General features: G+C 43.0%; 1 protein-coding gene across 1 annotated transcript in view; it reads left to right on the plus strand.

Annotated features, from left to right (window-relative positions):
• epha6 (eph receptor A6) overlaps nucleotides 1-21963 on the plus strand; it is a 450797-nt gene that overhangs the window by 400669 nt on the left and 28165 nt on the right. The window contains exons 11-13 of the mRNA XM_078409157.1: nucleotides 5047-5232; nucleotides 15876-15937; nucleotides 19497-19706. Coding sequence (XP_078265283.1) covers nucleotides 5047-5232; nucleotides 15876-15937; nucleotides 19497-19706 — 458 coding nt within the window. The remainder of the gene's footprint in view (nucleotides 1-5046; nucleotides 5233-15875; nucleotides 15938-19496; nucleotides 19707-21963) is intronic.

Consider the following 21963-nt stretch of genomic DNA (forward strand, 5'->3'; position numbering starts at 1 on the left):
AGAATTTTAGACAAACTCCTAGATGTGCCTGAATCTATTATACCACAACGTCGCCACTTTGGATTTTCTATTTTTTGTTAATTGAGAAAATCGCATTGAGATCCACGAGTAAACAAACCTATTATTGGAATACCTCAAATAAGAAGAACATAAATATTTTATGAACAGGCCATAGAATTGCTCTTCTTTTCCTGTGCCTGTTTTCCAACCCTTCCCCTCAATTCCTTTTCCTAATCCTACCATCTCTCTTACTCCTATACTGTAGTTCAATGGCCTTCCATGGTAACAATTTCACACTATTCCGTTGCCCATGGAATGGCTATTCCTACTCTCTTGCTTGTTATATCCACAGCTTTAATTCTACATGTTAATGCTTAATGTTATTTTTAAATCATGTTACTAACTTCTTACTTCTCAATCTCTCAACATCCTGTTACAGAATTATTTTTTCCTACAAGTTTGCAGTTTACAAAGTACTGCATTGATCAAAACTGTTATTTATGCAGTTTGCAAACATCGACCATCAGATTATAACGTAGTCAACGTTGTCCACGACGCACTCGGGCACCCATGGTGACCGGCATTCACGGAAAGCCTCCAAAGTCTGTGTGAACACTGCATGCTCCCTCTCCAGGGACACGCGGGCAGAGACATGAGCCCAGAAGAGTGACAGGCAGTTGACTCTTTACTTTAGAGATACAGCGCGGAAACTGGCCCTTTGGCCCACCGGGTCCCCGCCGACCAGTGATCCCCGTACACTAACACTATCCTACGCATTAGGGACTATTTACAATTTTACCGAAGCCAACTAGCCTACAAATATGTAGGTCTTTAGAGTGTGGGAGGAAACTGGAGGACCTGGAGAAAATCCATTCGTTCACAGGGAGAACGTACAAACTCCTTTCAGACAGCACCAGTAATCAAGATCGAACCAAAGTCTTTGGTGTTGTAAGGCAGCAACTCTGCCGCTGCGTTACTGTGCTCCCCCCCCCCCCCCCCCTTGGCAGAACGCTCGGGAGAACACTCGACTGTCGGCTGCCCGTATCCATGAATGGCCATCTTGGCCAGGCCCAGGAGCAGACAAATAGGGTGATTCCCCCTCACCTGTATCGGAATTTGGCTTCTCAATTTAAATTTTGTTCAGTGTTTAAAAATCAAGTAGCAATCCAATTAATAGACGTAAATCAACCTTAAATCTTCCAGTATCCTAATACCATTGTGTAGGCTGGATAGTTTCATATTTTCTTACGATTGTTTTAAACGTGCAGACTGTTGTGGCAGAATCATCGATTCTTGCAGCACATCAGACCATGCCACCCATCGTCCCTGTGTTAGCGCCTTTGAAAACTTCCATCCCCTCTCCCCAACATGCCACAATGGTGCTCGACTTCACAAGTCATTTCCTATTGAATGGACTCATCCTTTTTCCCCAGAGATGCTGCCTGACCTGCTGGATATTCCAGCACTTTGTGTCTGTCATTTCCTTTTGCCGTTCTTGCATCACGTCCCATGATGGGTGAATCTGCACCCTCACGACTTCAAGACTAACTTTCACAAAGATCATTATGTGCTAAACAAAATATTGAGTGACCTTCATGCTTCAAATCGATCTCACCATTTTTCAGCTAACGCTGCTTGTGGTTTGCTCATTGATTTATCACATTATCAGATTGCAACAAGTCTGCTTAAGAATATTCTTCATAAAATACATCACTAGCAGAAATACACAGCTACCTGTGAATGCTCAATGTCTTCATCTCAAGGTCTCAAAAATCCCGCCAAATCATTTCAAAAATGAACCAAAAATATTGGTTCATTTTAGTCCGCCATTAGTTTTCCACAAACAATTCAATAATTTGAATCTTCATTTTGGTCAGCTACATTTCAATGTTACTTTATCTTGTCAGTGTTTAACCATATATATATTCTACTGTGCAAGAATCTAGGTCTTGGAAATATTCGCTGTTGTTAATTGTAATTTTAAGATCTCTTAAATTTTCTTCTCTTTCACCAAATTTGGTTCGTTAATTTTTAAATACTATTTTGTACATATCTGAAAATATGCATTAAGTTCAAAGGTGTAAAAATATCACTGCTAATTCTTGTCTGTTAGATGTCGTCAGGAATCCACTCTTTTCACTGTAACTTATACAAGGATTCTAAGAGTTTCTCTCGTTCGAGGATGAATTATACTTTTTTTCCTGAGCGATTCCTGGGGATGTACTGCTGTGATCAACATTGCATTGTTCTGCAAATTATGCACAGATCTGATTCAAAGATCTGCAACAGTGCCACTGAAACTACTGTTTTAATTATTCTTTTAGTTTACCAGTAGCAAGCATGGCATATATGCTTGCCATGCTGTCAACCACTCCGTTCACCTTTGCGGCTTCACTCTAATCAAAATGGAGCCTTTCACCCCTTAAAAATACAGAGCAAAGACCATTCTGTCAGGTTCCTGACTATGGCCCCCAATAATGATCTACTGCTGGATCAGTAGTGGATCTGAGCAAAAGGATCATTGAACCCCAGTAAAGGCACTCAGTTGATTATTGAGATCCAACTTTTAAGAATGACTGGGCATTGAAACTCATGTTCATAAGTCATAGGAGCAGAATTAGACCATTCAGCACATCGAGTCTACTCCACCATGCAACCATGACTCATCTATCTTTCCCTCTCAACCACATTCTCCTGCCTTCTCCCCGTAATCTTTGATGCCCTTAAAAACCAAGAACCTGACAATGTCTGCTTTTAAAATATCTAAAGACGTACTCCACAACCATCTGCGGCAATGAATCCCACAGAATCACCACCTTCTGGCTAAAGAAATTCCTCCTCATCTTCTTTCGAAAGGTACGTCCTTTTATTCTGAGGCTGTGCCCTCTGGTCCTTGTCCCTTCCGCTTGTGGAAACATCCACTCCACATCCACTCTATCCAGCTCCGTCTTGCTCCCTCCCTGATCAAGGGTTAATGTGCATTGTATCAGCACCGCCCACGATCACTCACATCCCAGCAAAAACATTGCCAACCAGGCTGCTTACTTGAAAAACATTTTAAGATTCATTTTGAGAATTAGGGCAAAAGAATTAAGCTGTCAGCACTTCAAAGCTGAGTGATCTCCCAAGCCAAATCCAGAATGTAAACACCTACTTATATTTAGCCTCAGTTTTAAAAGCTGCTCCTCTGCGCAAAAAAAAAAACCGTGACTGTTTGTTGGCTGATTAAAAGCAAGTCAAATCGATGGAGGTGTTCCTGTTCCTGTTCCCAGCACACTGGGTGGTCCAGCAATGACTGCATTCCTCAGACAGTTTAGCATCAAGAGATGGTTGAAATATGGAATGCCTTTACTCAAAAGCAATGGGCCTTTTGTGGGTTTGACATAAATTGCATTAGAAGTTTGAAATTTAGCGACAAGTTCATGTCATAGGAGCATAATTCGGCCATTCAGCCCATCGAGTCTATTCCGCCATTCCATCATGGCTGATCTATCTTTCCCTCTCAACCCCATTCCCCTACCTCCCCCATAACCTTTGAAACCCTTACTAATCAAGAATGTGTCAATCTCTATTTTAGAAATACCCAATGACTTGACCCAAGAAATATATTTCACCACCCTCAGGGGCCGAGAATTCCAGAGATCCACTACTCTCTCAGATAATCCAACACCATCTTCGTATTTAACTCCAAAGGGAACTGGGTTGTGCAGTGCTTCAAGGCCATGGAAAATTCTCACTGTTTTTCTACAATGGTTGTGGGATGGGAAGATTTCACCTATGAATGAATGATGAATGCTTTATTGTCACACGTGATAAGTTACAGTGAAATTCTTAAAGGGCACTGACAAAGTTACAAAGTATCCCGCACCAGGTTTCCCCACCCCCTCCTCCCGGTGGTCCCCCCACGCCGGGTCCTCCATTGTTCTCCCCCCCCCTCCCTCACGGAGTTGTCAATAAGTAAGAGGAGGAATGGGAGGCTATCGACACTTCCCAGATAGGAGGTGGGATGCTGCTCACTAACTTGAAGATATCAGTGTGGCACCTGCTCCATTCTCAGGATTGGTTCTAATGTGGAGGTCAACGTTCACTTACTAGAGGCTACTCGTTGAAATCAATGCTAATAATTTCAAAGCAAAATGTGACACCTATTCACCACTTCAGTGCCTTTGAAACTCATGACTAACAATGAATATCCAAGTGTAACTTCTTAGCATTAAAAAACTAGTAGTGATCAATTCTTTATTTGGATTTTGGAAAATATCAGTTGCTCATATATCATGGTCTCACATTATCTTCCCTCACCTTAGTATCTGAAGTTAATTTCCGAATGTACTATGGTATCACCTTTCACATATAAATCAAGGTGATCTGAAATATTCTGATAGGAAGCCCCACGCTTTGTGCATGCAGGTTCCCATTACCGGCCAACTGTAAATAGTTATTGTAGAAAGACACAAACTGTAACTGAAGATAGGCACAAAGTGCTGGACTACCTCAGTGGGTCAGGCACCATCTTTATAGAAATAGTTTAGTTAATACTGCAACAGTTGAGCAAGTGATTGGTGCAGGTTGGACAAAAATAATTTAAATTTACAATATTTCTATCAACAAGCATCTGCCTGGTAATGTCCAAAGATTCTCCACTGCCAGTAAGCTGCCTGGAATTCACAGAATATATAGAGCAGGCATAGCATAGTCATTAATAATCTTTCATAAGCAGAAAATTAGTTGCAAATTACATATCCCATAGGTGCACATGAGATTTAAACTAGGTGGGTTCTTGTAGTGAGATAACGCTTCCACAGAATTGTGCAAATAGTCAGGACATGTAACCCTGGAGCTAAATGTGCTTAGTCCATATTATTATGCAGCTGAATCCTATCTCTTTGCAGATTAAAGCAAGAATATTACAGCTCAATAAGGCAGCTAACTGCTTCTCACAGAGTGTTTAAGGCATGCTAATTAAAATTTGCTTACACTTGATGATTTTGCATTTTTGCAACAGAAACTCCCCCAATCGCTGGTTCTAACGATGTGCATTTCTAGGGGAGTTTGGAGAGGTTTGCAGCGGTCGCCTGAAGACCCCTGGGAAAAGGGAGATTCCCGTGGCCATCAAGACTTTAAAAGGAGGTTACATGGACAGACAGCGGAAGGACTTCCTCAGAGAAGCAAGCATCATGGGGCAGTTTGACCACCCGAACATCATTCGTTTGGAGGGAGTCGTTACAAAAAGTATTATACTTTTCTTACACTTATGTGCGTTTCTCCAAACTTCTGCAGGTTGAACTGTGACAGTGTTGTGAAATGTATACACGAAGGAGGGTGGCCGGGCAGATTATGGGCCAGAGTTAATCCTTCTAAACCAAATATAAGGGTTATGGCGAGTCTGGAGGCTTGTACTTTGTTAAAGAAGTTTATTGCAGCAGCAATATTTAATTACAAAGGATAACAAACGAGATTACAGACAACCATTAACTCAAACTGTTCACATCGAAGTTCTCTTCCCACTGCCTGGTTTTTGGGCCCAAAACCACCACCTGACCTTGCTGGCCAATCAGCGGGTTCGACTCTCAGGACCAATCCCTATGATCGCACCACCATGTGACCTTGCTGGCCAATCCGAGGGTTCGACTCTCAGGACCAATCCCTATGGTCGCTACAGGGTGGCAAATCTGTGGAATTCATTGCAACAGAAGGTTGTGGAGGCCAAGTCAATGGATATTTTTAAGGCAGAGATAGAGAGATTCTTGATTAGTACAGGTGTCAGAGGTTATGGTGAGAAGGCAGGAGAATGGGGTTGAGAGGAAAAGATAGATCACCCATGTTGAATGGCAGAATAGACTTGATGGGCCGAATGGCCTAATTCTGCTCATATCACTATGAGCATGAATTAGAGGCGGGGAAGGGGTTGGGAAAATGTTGTCTGGGTGGAGGAGGAAGACCAGTTGGTGTCAGGTGCAATAAGATGAATTTTGTGGGAAAGGAGTCGATGATAAGCTTGTTTGGTCAATGGAAAACCCTTCATTATTAATATTGTCATGTGTACTGAGATACAATGAAAAGCTTTTGTTTGCGTGCTGTTTTTGTCAAACAAAGACTATACATGAATACAATCAAGCCGTCCATAGTGCAACAATAGAGGATAAAGGGCACGATATTAAGTGCAAAGAAATAACATTGAAGTCTGGTTAAAGGAAGTTCAACAGTCTCCATTAAGGTAGATGGCAGGCCAGAACGAGTTGCTTCATATTAGCTTGAAAGAAACTTGTCCTAAATCTGGAGCTATGTGTTTTCAATTTTCTGTATCTTCTGGCTGATGGATGAGGAGAGAAGAGGGAGTGACCGTGGTGACACTGGTCCTTGATTATGCTGGTGGCCTTGCCGAGGCAACGTGAAGTGTTGATGGAGTTGATGGAAGGGAGGCTGGTTTGTGTGATGGTCTGGGCTAAGTCCATAACTCTCTACAATTTTTTTGCCCCAATGAGGTTGTTTACATATCTAAGAGCATTCCTTATGGATCCAACCCACCTCATCTCCTTTGACTTGTAACGTTGCCTGAAGCTTGCAAAACCTTGGCAAGATCGGTTAACGAGGAAGCTGACTTTTACTGATTTTTACTGATCCATTCCTACTCCTGAGAGCACATTATTCAAGTGCTAACAACCCACTTCCAATCCCCATCTACGTCACCTCCATTAATAGGGAACACGGCAGGTCAGAAGTAAGTTTGAAATGTTATTTTTTAATGCAATTCAAAGGTTGGAGGTTAAAATAGCCTGCAAGTGGAAATTTTCATCACATTTGGACTAATGATAAACATATGGTATTATAAGAAAATAACTGCAGATGCTGGTACAAATCGAAGGTATTTATTCACAAAATGCTGGAGTAACTCAGCAGGTCAGGCAGCATCTTGGGAGAGAAGGAATCAGTCTGAAGAAGGGTCTCGACCAGAAACATCACCCATTCCTTCTCTCCTGAGATGCTGCCTGACCTGCTGAGTTACTCCAGTATTTTGTGAATAAATGATAAACATAGAAACATAGAAAAATAGGTGCAGGAGTAGGCCATTCAGCCCTTCGAGCCAGCACCGCTATTCAATATGATCATGGCTGATCATCTAAAATCAGTACCCCGTTCCTGCTTTTTCCCCAAATCCCTTGATTCCTTCAGCCCTGAGCTAAATCTAACTCTCTCTTGAAAACATCCAGTGAATTGGCCTCCACTGTCTTCTGTGGCAGAGAATTCCACAGGTTTATAACTCTCTGGGTGAAGAAGTTTTTCCTCATCTCAGTCCTAAATGGCCTACCCCTTATTCTTAAACTGTGACCCCTGGTTCTGGACACCCCCAAAATCGGGAACATTTTTCCTGCATCTAGCCTGTCCAATCCTTTAAGAATTTTATATGTTTTTATAAGATCCCCTCTTATCTAAATTCCAGTGAATACAAGCCCAGTCAACCCATTCTTTCATCATATGTCAGTCCCACCATCCTGGCGAACCTACGCTGCACTCCCTCAATAACAATAATGTCCTTTCCCAAATTAGGAGACCAAAATTGCACACAATACTCCAGGAATGGTCACACCAGGGCCCTGTACAACTGCAGTAGGACCTCCTTGCTCCTAAACTCAAATCATCTCCAATGAAGCCAACATGGCCTTTTCTTCACTGCCTGCAGTACCTGCATGCTTCCTTTCAGTGACTGATGTACAAGAACACCCAGGTCTCATTGAACCTCCCCTTTTCCTAATCTGACATCATTCAGTTAATAATCTGCCTTCCTGTTCTTGCCACCAAAATGGATAACCTCACATTTATCCAAATTATACTGCATCGGCCATGCTTCTGCCCACTCACTCAACCTATCCAAGTCACCCTGCAGCCTCATAGCAGCTCACACTGCCACCCAGCTTTGTGTCATCCGCAAACTTGTGATGTCACATTTAATTCCCTCGTCTTAATCGTTAATATATATTGTAAATAACTGGGGCCCCAGCAACGAGCCTTGTGGCACCCCACTAGTCACTGCCTGCCATTCTGAAAAGGACCCGTTAATTCCTACTCTTTGCTTCCTGTCTGCGAACCAGTTCTCTATCCATGTCAATACCCTACCTCCAATACCATGTGTTCTAATTTTGCACACTAATCTCGTGTGGGAAATGTCAAAGGCTTTTTGAAAGTCCAGATACACCACATCCACTGGCTCTCCCTTATCCATTCTACTTGTTACATCCTCAAAAAATTCTAGCAGATGAGTCAAGCATAATTTCCCCTTCGTAAATCCATGCTGACTTTGACTGATCCTGTCACAGCTTTCCAAATGCGCTGCTATAACATTTTTAACAATCGACTCAAGCATCTTCCCCACTACTGATGCAAGGCTAACTGGTCTGTAATTCCCCATTTTCTCTCTCCCTCCTTTCTTAAAAAGTGGAGTTACATTGGCTACCTTCCAGTCCAGTCAAGAGAATATTGGAAAATGATCACCAATGCGTCCACGATTTCTAGGGCCACCTCCTTGAGTACTCTTGGATGCAGACCATCGGGCCCTGGGGATTTATCTGCCTTCAGTCCCAACAGTTCACCTTACACCATTTCCTGACTAATGTGGATTCCAGAACCTGAGGTCAGAATTTGCATGACTTGAGATTATCGAGGACATTTTTGTTTGACTTTTTATATTTTTTATATTTGCTCTATCATTATAAAACATAAAATGTTTTCACAAGATGAATTATCTACCATTTATAAATAATCATTTACCCTTTTAAAATGTCACATGGTTTTCTCAGTATTATCTTCAGTGCAGATATGTACCTGCATTACGACCACAATAGCGAACAACTGTGACAAACTATTGTTGATTCACTTCGTCAGTTCATCTTGAACCATGAAACAAAGATTGATTTGTATTGTGCCATTTTCAGAGTGTTGAAGAGGGATGCCAATGCTTGATTAAGCTATGGTACAGTCTCCACCCAATCTGACTGGACGTATGGTCTATGGACTGAGTTCGTCTCACTTTTGGGATGTCTGGGCCCCTTGCAAATGTTAGTTAGGACTCAGATCCCTCTGCATGGAACTTGCTTCTGAATTAAGGAGAAATATCAGACTCCACCCTTCCTGAGGTCATCTGTGCCAGGCCTGATTGGTTCTGGCTTTAGCTCACCTCCAGTTTCCACCCCCATCGCTCATCTCTATCTTTCAGTATGAAGATGGGTTCCGACCTGAAATGTCACATATACCATTCCTCCAGAGGTGCTGCCTGACATGCTGAGTTACTCCAGCATTTTGTGTCTATCTTTAGACCTCTTCCACTCTGGAATCAGCAGCAGCCACCAACTGAAGGCAATTTTCCGTCTCAATGTAAAAGCCTTGCAGTGGAGGAAGGTCACCAGGAGTAACGCCCTGACTACATGATCCAAACACTCATGTAAGGCATCGGCAGCCATGGGGCCTGTGGCCCATGGTCAGACCAGCATCAAGGTTTTGACACCTTTTGTCCCACCTTTGTCTGCACACATTCTCCCACCCTCTGCCCCAGTTACCTTATTCCTTTCTCATTCATCATTTATCATTCATAAAGTATTATTCATTCACTCATTCATTCATTCATTCTTTTCACCTCCTTTGTACATTCATCGCCCATCCCCTAGTCTCCCATTTCCATTTATTCCCACTCTTTCCCCAATCCCCTGTCACCATATCCCACCACCTGGGTTTATATTTTATTCTTCCTCTACCCTCCATATCTGAAACCCATTTATCTCCCTTTCAGCTTTAGGCTTTGTTCCTCTCCACCCATTTGCCAATCGCCCCTCCCACACATACACACACCTGTATCCACCTATCCTCCAGAGATGTTGCCTGACCCACTGAGTTACTTCAGCACGTTACTTTCTTCTCTTATAGGCCAGCATCCACAGTTCCTTGGGTCTCTACCTGTCACTTTTCAGGCTTTGTCCCACCCCCACCGCTCTTTTCCAGATTTCCACCCCCCTTCCAGATTGATCCCTGGGATGGCAGGATTTTCATATGAAGAAAGACTGGATAGACTAGGCTTATACTCGCTGGAATTTAGAAGACTGAGGGGGGATCTTATAGAAACATATAAAATTCTTAAGGGGTTGGAGAGGCTAGATGCGGGAAGATTGTTCCCGATGTTGGGGGAGTCCAGAACCAGGGGTCACAGCTTAAGGATAAGGGGGAAGTCTTTTAGGACCGAGATGAGAAAACATTTCTTCACACAGAGAGTGGTGAGTCTGTGGAATTCTCTGCCACAGAAGGTAGTTGAGGCCAGTTCATTGGCTATATTTAAGAGGGAGTTAGATGTGGCCCTTGTGGCTAAAGGGATCAGGGGGTATGGAGAGAAGGCAGGTACAGGTTACTGAGCTGGATGATCAGCCATGATCATATTGAATGGCAGTGCAGGCTCGAAGGGCCGAATGGCCTACTCCTGCACCTATTTTCTGTTTCTATGTTTCTGTGTTTCCAAAGGGCCTGTTTCTTCACTATATCGTTAAACTAAACTAAATACACTAAACTAAACCCCAATGCCATTTTATCTTTCCCACATTCCTATCAACTACCCCAGATTTTACCCCTCACCTACGCACAAGGGGCGATTTACAATGGTCACACAACCTGCCAACCTGGATGTCGGAGCTGTAAGATTGCAGCTCTCCTCGCTGTTCCACTGCTTCATCGCACTTGCAAAAGCCTAGTAGATTACAGCAAGATTGTCCCATTGATAAATTGATCAATGAAACTCCTATTCGACACGTGAGAAAAACAATATTTATTGAAATTCTGCAGCACAAATTGAATGTGTTCTGTGAGGCCTTGCCACAAGTATATTAGTACAGAAGTATTTATTATTCATTATGATTCTGTTAACCTAAACAGTAAACCATTTTCCAGGTTAAATTATAATGAGGAATCCTTTGCTCGGGTATTTAGTTTAGTTTTGAGATACAGCGTGGAAACAGGCCCTTCGGCCCACCAGTTCCACGCCGACCATTGATCACACTAGTTCTATGTTAACCCACTTTCTCATCCAATCCTCTACATACTGGGAGCAATTTACAATTGCAGAGGTCAACCTACAAACCCGCACGTCTTTGGCATGTGTGAGGAAACGGGTGCACCCGGAAGAAACCCACACGATCACAGGGAGAATGTACAAAGTCCATCCAGACCACACCCGTAGTCAGGATTGAATCCGGGTCTCTGGCGCTGTGAGGCAGTGGCTCCACAAGCTGCACCACTCTGCTGTCAGGGAAGATAATTAACTGGCATGATTGTTTGGGGAGAGAATTCAAGGGTGACAAGATTGAGGAGATGATCAGGACTGGTGTAGAAGGGTAGAGATAATCAACAACGTGAAAACTTAATAGAGACCAAGCTGGAAGGGCTTAAAATCCCCACCCGATGTAGCCCATGTATGCTCAGGCCATTTAATGGAATGGTAGGCCTCAGTCCTTTACTTAAGATCTTCTTCATTCTTCAAAGACCACGCTGTTCCTGCAACTTGTGCATGTGATAGTGTTTAGTCTATGCATTTAAACAGGCATTGGACCCTGCTTGATGTTACCGAGTATGTGTGGCAACCCTTGTGTATCAGATCATGAATCCTAACTACGCTCCTGGCACATCATACAATGAGGATTTATTTAAAATACCATCATTAGACCACATAGGGGCAGAATTAGGCCATTTGTCCCATCGAGCCTACTCTGCCATTCATTCCTGGCTGATCTACTCTTCCCTCTACATCCCATTCTTCTGCCTTCTTCCCATAACCTTGATGCCCTTACTAATCAAGAACCTATCAATCTCTGCTTTAAATATACACAATGTTTTGGCCTCCACAGCCGTCTGTGGCAATGAATTGCACAGATTCATCACCCTCTGGCTATAGAAATTCCTCCTCATCTCCATTCATGGTGCATAGGCACATTGCATTCGGAGATCAAATTTCAAGGCCATCATTTCTTCTCTCCTGATGCTGTATCACCTCCAGCCTTCTCCTCAATGATTCAATGGTTCTTTATTATCACATGTACCAACGTACAGTGAGATTCTTTTTCTGCATAGCACACAGATCAGTGAGATTATTACCATACATAAGAACAATACCCGGTTAGGACATAAGGCTTAGAAACAGTCTACTGAGCCCATATGCAATAGTCACCAGGTTCTGGGTCCATTTCATAGACCCAGCTACAGCTCGCCATCAAGGCCAGTTGCAGCCAGAATAATTCAGAGCTTAGAAGAATGAGCAATGGTTTCATTTAAGCATGCAAGCTTGTGCGGAGGTGAGGACTGGCAGGGTTGATGCCAAGAGACTAAATCCTCTGGCCCCAAAGTCACGAGCTTTGGAGGGGGCACGATCTCTGGATGTGGTCAACCATTTAGTACCGAGATGAGCAGATTCTCTGCCCCGGAGGTACATGGATATTCAGTCGTTGAGTGCTTTCCAAGCTGAGATCAATATGTGTTTGAACTCCACTGATTAAGGGATATGGGGATTGGCGTAAGGGCATGTGACTAATCCTCAGCCTCACACTAATGAAGACTAGAGTAGACTCAAGAGGCTGTAGGTCCTTTACCTGCTTAGAGTCTTAAAGTGATCTATGATTCCTGTTTTCTAATTTGTAGCAAGTTATTCAAATACAATTGTGGGGAATTAAGTGAAACTGGGTATGAATTTGATCGTGCAGCCACACTGTGGATCGAAAATGTGCTTTTTTTTCTACTCAAATTATTAACAAAACAAGAGAACAACGTGTTCTCTTCCAGGTAACGTTGGGAACTGCTAGGAATGTGCCAGCTCCGAACTGGAAGCCAACATGAACATTAGGATTTTCTGAGATGTGATGTTGATATAATGAGCACATCAGTCATGCATATGCATTAAACTGGTGAATGTTCTTCTCTAATTCTGGCACCAAATGAGTTGAGTTTGTCCAGAATTATGACAAGCCAAACCATTAAAGCATACAGTACCTACTCATTAATTCATATTGTAGCGGGGGATAATTAACACTACATGTCCTTTTGTTAAAAGAATGAATTAAACATATTAACAGATTATTGAAATGCTTTTCCAAATCATTAATCCAAGATTCAATGCCAATTTGAGTATTTGCCTGAGTTTTCCCAGTTCTTCCATAGCTTGCTTAGTCGTTGCCATGAAAGATGCTGTCATTTTATGATAACTCAGTTGGGCTGATTTGCCTTTACTTGGGTCTTGCTGAATATGATGCAGACAAATATTAAAATAAAAGAGGCAAAAACCTTTGCAATGTTCTGGGGCTCTCAGGGATTGAGGGTTTAGGTTTATTTTTGTCACGTATACCGAGCTACAGTGAAAAGGTTTGTTTTGCAAGATATCCAATCAGATCAGATGATACTATACATGAGTACAATCAAGTCAAATTCAAGTACAATAGGTAGAGCAAAGGGGAAGATGCAGTGTGCAGAATATAGTTCTCAGCATTGTAGCACAGCAGTTCCATAGACAGAGTTCAATGTCTGCAACAGAGTAGAGGTGAATCGGACAGTACCCTAGCTTATGAAAAGACTGTTCAGAAGCTGGATAACAGAGGGGAAGAAGTGGCTCCTGAGTCTGGTGGTGCACGCTTTCAAGTTCAATGCACCCACTATAAATGGGATAGAATCCGAACAGAGACACAAGAGACTGCAGATGCTGGAATCTTGAGCAAAACACAAAGTGCTGGAAGAACTCAGTGGATCAGGCAGCACCTGCGGAGGGAATGGACGTGAGACGTTTTGGTTCGGTTAGGGACCCTTCTTCAGATTCATTGCCAGTCTGAAGTATGGTTTTGACCCAATAGGTCACCTGTGCATTCCTTTGTCATGCCATAAGCTGCCAGAGGAGCATTTAGCACGAGAGCAAAAAAGTGTTTTTTACTATTGCTCTTACCTTCAGCTTTTTGCAAATCACATTAAGGGTGCTTACATTTGTTGTATCCATTGAATGCAAGTTATGTGCTGCACGCATATTGTCACATTATCCTTATTCCTTATGCACAGTTGAAATGAGAACAAAATATGCAGACGTCTCATTCAAAGAAAAGTCTACAGTGAGGCCTGTGATCCCCAAAAAGCCCATGACATCCCAATGTCACCTTGGGACTGAATAAGCAGGAAATGTTCCTACATGTAGGTTCCATGGAGGTTCCTACAGGGCGGCACAGTGGTGCAGCAGCAGAGTTGCTGCCTTACTGCGCCAGATATCCAGGTCCGATCCTGACCACGGGTGCTGTCTGTTTAGAGTTTGTGCATTCTCCCTGTGACCGTGTGGGTTTTCTCCGGGTGATCTGGTTTTAACATAGGTGCAGGAGGAGGCCATTTGGCCCTTCGAGCCAGCTCCGCTGCCACATTCCAAAGACGTGCAGGTTGGTAGGTTAATTGGCTTCTACAAAATTGTAAAATTGTCCCTAGTGTGCAGGATAGTGCTAGTGTACGGGGTAATTGCTGGTCGGCACAGACTCGAATGGGTCCAAGGGCCTGTTTTCATGCTGTGTCTCTAAAGTCTAAAGTAAAATCTAAACTAGAGTATGGATAATCGTTGGTTGGCGTGGACTCGGAGGGCCGAAGGACCAGTTTTCATGCTGTATCACTAAAAAATAAAAATTAAATGACAGTGTCCTGCCAGCATTGAAATTTCCAGCACATTTTCAATGGGATGGAAACTCCGAGCTATGAGTTTCCCTCATTCTGTTTAATCAAGACAGAGAAAGACCTCACCACAGAAGTCTAAGACAAACAAAGTGTCAAAAACAATCTGTACAGAGATTACAGAGGACTTGATAGGGCCCCTGAAATCTGTGGAGGGGTTGGGTTGTGTGCCTAGAGTGATCTTGTGTTCTATTATCAATTTGTTTGTTCTTAAAGCTCAAACTTTCAATTTTGTTTTTCACTCCCTAATAATCAAATCAGATGTTTGTCCAGGCAGCTTGTGGGGGGTTTACACGGGAGGGTTACATCCTTGAAAAGCAGCACATAATTCAAAAACACGTAAATTAAACGTGTAAGCAACGAGCTGCCAGGTGCAAATTTGAGTGCGTTATTCCAAAAATGCTGTATGAGTGCGTAAATCAGGCTTTGATATTAAGAGCATTAGTTCAAAAACGCATGAATCAAACAGACATAACATGTGAGGTGCCCATGCAAGTAAATCTTCCTGCGATTCTCAAACTCTCACTCTTCATAAGATCATAGATAAGTGATAGCAGCAAAATTAGGCAATTTCTATAATCTCTGACACCCGTACTAATCAAGAATCTTATCTATCTCTGCTTTAAATATATCCACTGACTTGGACTCCACAGCCTTCTGTAGCAAGAAAATCCACAGATTCACCACCTTCTGACTAAAGAAATTCCTCCTCATCTCCTTCCTAAAAGAACATCCTTTAATTCTGCAGCTATGACATCTAGTCTTAGACTTTCCCACCAGTGGAAACAAGCTCTCCACACCCACTCTATCCAAGCCTTTCACTATTCTGTACGTTTCAAAGAGGTCCCCCCTCATTCTTCGAAACTCCAGCGAGTACAGGCCCAGTGCCGTCAAATGCTCATCATATGTTAATCTACTCATTCCTGGGATCATTCTTGTAAACCCCCTCTCCAGAACCAGCACACCCTTCCTCACACATGGTGCCCAAAATTGCTCACAATATTCCAAATGCGGCCAGACCAGTGCCTTATCGAGCCTCAGCATTACATCCCTAGCCTTACCATTACATCCCTAGCCTCAGCATTGCATCCCTTAACTTTTGTACTTGAGCCAAACACAAGTAACTTTGTATAACGTTTTGCTTGTTCCCTCTGCTTCACCCACAGGCCGGCCAGTCATGATAGTCGTGGAATACATGGAAAATGGATCCCTGGACTCATTTCTGAGGGTGAGAAAACCAACAGATTAAAATCCTGTATCATTTTAATTCATAGACAACTTCTACACTAAGAAACAGACCTAGGTTTATTTGTTGCAAACCAATTTGGAGTTCTGCGCGGTGTGAAGTGCACGATCACGTGAAATTCAACTGTCTATTTTTATTACTGGTGTCATAACAAAGGAAAATCTGATTATCAGATACAGTTATTGAGACTTTGTAGCTGTAAGTGTTGAAGTTAATGGACCATAGTGAACCGGTATTCAAATTAACATATTAATTTAATACTTCCATATGCATATGAGTGCAGCCATAGGTGAAAAATGCCTTAAAGGACTGATGCCTGGTGTGTTATGAGTGATACCACAGATCCTTATTACCAGCTATCAATTCCCCTGTCTTGTAAGATTAACCCTACTCCCTCAGAAGACAATTCACTTTCTTTTTTAAGCTGGGGATTATGTTTCTGATTATGGTTACTTTTATTTTGACTTTTCGTAAAATCTCAGATAAAAGCACTAAACTATTTGCCCGTGACAGATCCTGGGGCTGAACCACACACTGAGAGCTTCATTTGCCAGTGGTACATAGCCAAGGTTCAGCTGCACGCTGTCCCCAGTACACTCAGCATTCACCTCATGGTCACAAATATTAAGCTCATCATCACGCCTGAGTTTTCTCTTTATATTGCCGGTGGCCTTACACAGAGATCAATGCGAGCAGAACAAGAAAGGCCATGCTAAAGTCTGATACAACATGCATTACATTTAGATTTTTTTAGTTTTGGGATACGGCATGGAAACAGGCCCTTCGGCCCACTGAGTCCACACCGAACATCGATCACCCGTTCACACTAGTTATCACCAAGTTATCCCACTTTCGCATCCACTCACTAGGGACAGAGGTAAATGAACCTACAAACCCATAGGTCATTGGAATGTGGGAGGAACCCAGAGCACCCAGAGAAAACCCACGCGGTCACAGGGAGAATGTTCAAACTCCACACAGACAGCACCCTTAGTCAGGATCAAACCCAGGTTTCTGGCATCGTGAGGCAGCATCTCTACCTATAAATGTGGCTATGTAAGGATAGGAGCCAAGGTGTAAACTTCCATTGTGGTAGTAATGCACCAAGTTTGCAAAGTGGTACGAGGGCAACAGAATAGGTCCAAAGAACAGACACAGCAAGCCAAGTCTATATGAACTGGATTAGGCTATTTCTCTTCCATAGTTTGTTCCTCCATTATATTAGTTCAAGACTGGTCTTTCCTCAGTCTACTTACTCACTATATGCCTCGATAACTTGATGACTAAAATATAGCAGTCTTAAAACATTTACAATTCAAAAATGCTTAACATTATTGTTACTTAAAATATTTAAATAGCATCAACCATTTCATATCATATCATATCATATCATATATATACAGCCGGAAACAGGCCTTTTCGGCCCACCAAGTCCGTGCCGCCCAGCGATCCCCGTACATTAACACTATCCTACACCCACTAGGGACAATTTTTACATTTACCCAGCCAATTAACCTACATACCTGTACGTCTTTGGAGCGTAATGAAAGATTATTATCAATTCCAATTTGACGGCCATCTCTTTTAAACTGTGTTGAGTTAATCAGACTAATTAAAAGAGAGAGTTCATAAAATGAGCTTGAAGGTACAGGTTGAACATCGATTTCCCGGCACCCTTAGTTCCAGCACCTTTCTGGATTATCCATTTTTCCGGGCCAACAGAGGTCATGTGATAATGAAACGACAATACAGCTCTAGCCCGTGTCTGTAAATCACCACGGAGTGCCAGAAACCTTAAAAATATATATAAAATGTAAACTGAATGTGAATGGAATGACCTGCTGACCCATCCCCGGCTCCAACCATCTCCCCAGCCGTTGATAGCCCTGGCTTCCAGCCCCACTCCCGACTTGCCGGGAGTCACCTTCTGCTGTTTCTTGCTGTTAGCGGTGGCTTGATCCCACCGCCACCACCTGCTTCTCCTGTCACTCTGTCCAGTCAGCCTCTTCTCCTCACTCCAGCCCTCCCCTCTGCTGCCACCTCCCCCTCCCTCTCCCTCAGAGTCGCTGACATACTCTACCTTGGAAGCAAGAGCAGGTGAGAGAGGAGGGAGCCCCACAGTGCCCTACACACTGAAACACAAAGTGCTGGACTAAACCAGCCGATTGAATCAGACTAAGGAAGGGTCCCGATGTCACTTATCCGCGTTCGCCATAGATCCTAATCTGCTGAATTACTCCAGCACTTTGTGTCCTTCTGTCTATTAACCATCATCTGCAGTCATCGGCATTAACGGACACCACTCCCTCCACTATGGTCCGTCTACAGTAAAGCCTGGTTGTAACAGACCATAGGGGAGGGAATGGTTTCCGTTATCGCTGATGACTGCAAATGATGGTTAACCTAACGGGAGGGAGGCCGACTGGACTGGGCGACGGGAGAAGCAGGCGGCAGTGGTCGAACGGAGAGCGAATAAAGCCACCAAGAACAGCAAGAAACAGCAGCAGGTGAGAGGGGTTTGCTGGTGCTCCTTGTGAGTCGGGAGTGGGGCTGGAAACCAGGGCTCTAAACGGCTGGGGAGACGGTGGGAGCAGGGGATGGGTCAGTAGGTCATTCCATTCACGTTCAGTTTACAATGCCTCACCCGACCGCTCAGGAAATTTCAACTGTGCTCTCATAATTGTGTCCAGATTATAGGGAGGGGGGGGCGGATCATCATTTGCCGGGAAATCGGTGTTCAACCCGTAAAGAGGAAAATGTGACATTAGGTTATGGATTAGGAACTAAAGTGGAAAAGTAGATAAATAGATGTCAAATAACCATGGCAGATTATGTATGGAGTAACCCACAAAAATCGATTAAGCTGATTTAATGGTGGAAACAAAACATATTGAGTTCTTTATGGAACATAAACAGTTGTTTATGGAACATACAACAGTGCACAGAGATGCAGCTCCTAAAGCCGCTGCCTCACAGCAGCAGATCCCAACCTCATGGTCTGTGTCTGTGTGGAGTTTGCACCTTCTCCCTGTGACTGTTTCGGTTCCCCAGACGCTCCAAGTACCTCCCAAATCCGAAAGATGTGCGGGTTTGTAGGTTCATTGTCCTCTATTACAAACAATTAGTGTAAACGGGTAATCAAAGATCAGCATGTACCCATGCTGTATCCCAAAACTAAAGTAAACTTAAGCATCACATTTAATGTAGAACCAGTGCATTTTTTGTGGTAATAGCCGCCTGTTCAGAGTGGCGGCATCTTTATGAAGTTAGAAACGATATTGATAGTATATTGATAATATATTGAAACTATATTGATAACCATACAGGCATTGATAGCATTGCATGAACTGTTATTTAATTATGTACCGGCACCTCTGTCTTCAACAAAATCACTGTGTAGAACTATTATACTCTGTCACTGACCTTTTTAAAATTATTGTACAGTACAATAAAGAACAAAGCTAAATTATTTCATGGAGAGAGCTGTAGCATAAATAGTTTCTGTGTTTAATAGAGTTTTCTAAACTCTTGTGCTCTTTAGAAACATGATGGACATTTCACGGTTATCCAACTAGTGGGCATGCTTCGTGGAATAGCATCTGGCATGAAATACCTGTCTGACATGGGATATGTACACCGGGACCTGGCAGCTCGCAATATACTTGTCAATAGTAACCTTGTCTGCAAAGTGTCAGACTTTGGTCTTTCCAGAGTGTTAGAAGATGACCCAGAGGCTGCTTACACAACCACTGTAAGTAAAACATCATCAGTGAAGAATGACAATCATTTCAGAGATTGAGTCCAAATACTTAATTATTATGTGTGGGAAGGAACTGCAGATGCTGGTTTAAATCAAAGATAGACACAAAATGCTGGAGTAATTCAGCGGGACAGGCAGCATCTCTGGAGAGAAGGAATGGGTGACGTTTCGGGACGAGACCCTTCTTCAGACTGATGTCAGGGGAGTGGGCTGTACAGAGATAAAATGTAGTCGGAGACAGTAAGACTGGTGGGAGAACTGGGAAGGAGGAGGGGATGGAGAGAGAGGGAAAGCAAGTAGCCTATGCTCCAGTTTTTCACCAATACTCCAGCATTTTGTGCTTAATTATTATAATGTCCATTTGATCAAAGGTTTTTCTGGAAGATGGCTTAATATCACCTAAAAGACATTTGGACAGGTACATGTTTAGGAAAGGTTTAGACATATATGGGCCAAACATGGGCAGGTGGGATTAGTGTAGAGGGGGCATTTTGGTCGGCACAGGCAAGTTGGACCGAAAGATTTGTTTCTGTGCTGAATAATTCTATGACACTGAATTCAACACTGATAAAAGTAAATGTCACTGAATTTTACACACACAGCTTAATACCGCTGAATTCTATATCCATAAAGCTTAATACCATTGTATTCTACACAGAATGCTTAATACCACTGAATTATACAATTAAAATATATTTAGATGGACGTGTTTTCATCTGTACAGGTGTTGATAATTCATCTTAATTCTTCTTCATTGCACAGAACTCTCCAGGTAGGTCTTTGAAATAAGATGTTACACAAATAGTCATCAGCAGCAATGAGAGTTGGCATGGTTAGTCCAGCTCAGTGCATCTTTGGAGTAAATCCAAGTCAGTAGATCTGCCACGTACTCCAGATGCACATGGTGGTGTCAGTGTCATTGTCTATGCAACACAACATCTGTGCATTTGTTCCATGGCCCGCCGTTCACAGTAATTGTGATGAATAGCTCGGCTCTGATGTTCAGTCGTAGAATGGGACACCTAGACAGAGACTGATCAGCCGCATCAGCGCAGGGAACAGGACTATTTACAACCGCATCGGCCATGCCAAAACCTGCCGGTTAGTGCTTCTACAGATGCTGTCACCCCAGGGCAAACACTGGCACATTACTAGATTCAAACTGCTGTGATAAGAATCAAACACATTGTAAAAGGCAATAATAATGCTCCCCAAGTACTCGCCTGAAGGATGGACTGACTTTACTTTTGACTTTAGAGGTACGAGGTGGAAACAGACCTTCGGTCCACCAAGTCCGTGCTGACAATCACTCACTCCGTACACTAACACTATCCTACATACTTAAACAATTTACAATTTACACAAGCCAATTAACTCACATCTTTGGAGTGTGAGAGAAAACTGGAGAAAACCCATGTGGTCACAGGGAGAACGTACAAACTCTGTACACCCATAGTCAGGAACAAACCCGGGTCTCTGGCACTGTAAGGCAGCAACTCTACCGCTGCGCCACTGTGCCAGCTGGTGTGACATAGCCAGCTTTTGTTTATGGATATACCTCTGAGGAAATAGACATGCATGCCTTGGCCAGGCATGGGTAGCAGTAATATGGGAGTGGTCATGCATCCGTGCATTTGGATGAAGGCTATATCCACTGGGATATGACACAACATAACTTGGAATACTGTCCCCATTTAATATCCAACGTGAATGATTAGTAGTGAATCAAGATTCACTGCACAGAATCCATGCATTATTGTCTCTGTTCACTTTCTCAGATGCTTTCTGGATTCCCCAAACTCCCGTAACTGATAAGAGGTACTGGACTATGTTGCTTCAGCTGAAGAAATAAAGGAGTTTGTATTGGAACATAGAAACATAGAAGAGTACAGCACAAGACCAGGCGTTTCAGCCTGCATTGTCTATGCCGAACATGGTGCCAAATAAACTAATATCAAACAAAGGCGCAAAATGCTGGAGTAACTCAGAGGGTTAGGTAGCTACCCTGGGGAACATGGATAGGTGCCGTTTCAGGTCGGACCCTTCTTCAGACGAATCACGTCTGCCTGTACATGATCCATATCCCTCCATTCCCTGCACATCCATCCAAAGCTTCTTAAATTACACTATTCACAAAATGCTGGAGTAACTCGGCAGGTCAGGCAGCATCTCAGGAGAGAAGGAATGGGTAACGTTTTGGGTAGAGACCCTTCTTCAGACTCGACCAGAAACGTCACCCATTCCTTCT

This window comes from Rhinoraja longicauda, chromosome 12 (genome assembly GCF_053455715.1).
Source record: "Rhinoraja longicauda isolate Sanriku21f chromosome 12, sRhiLon1.1, whole genome shotgun sequence".
NCBI classification, from domain to species: Eukaryota; Metazoa; Chordata; class Chondrichthyes; order Rajiformes; family Arhynchobatidae; genus Rhinoraja; species Rhinoraja longicauda.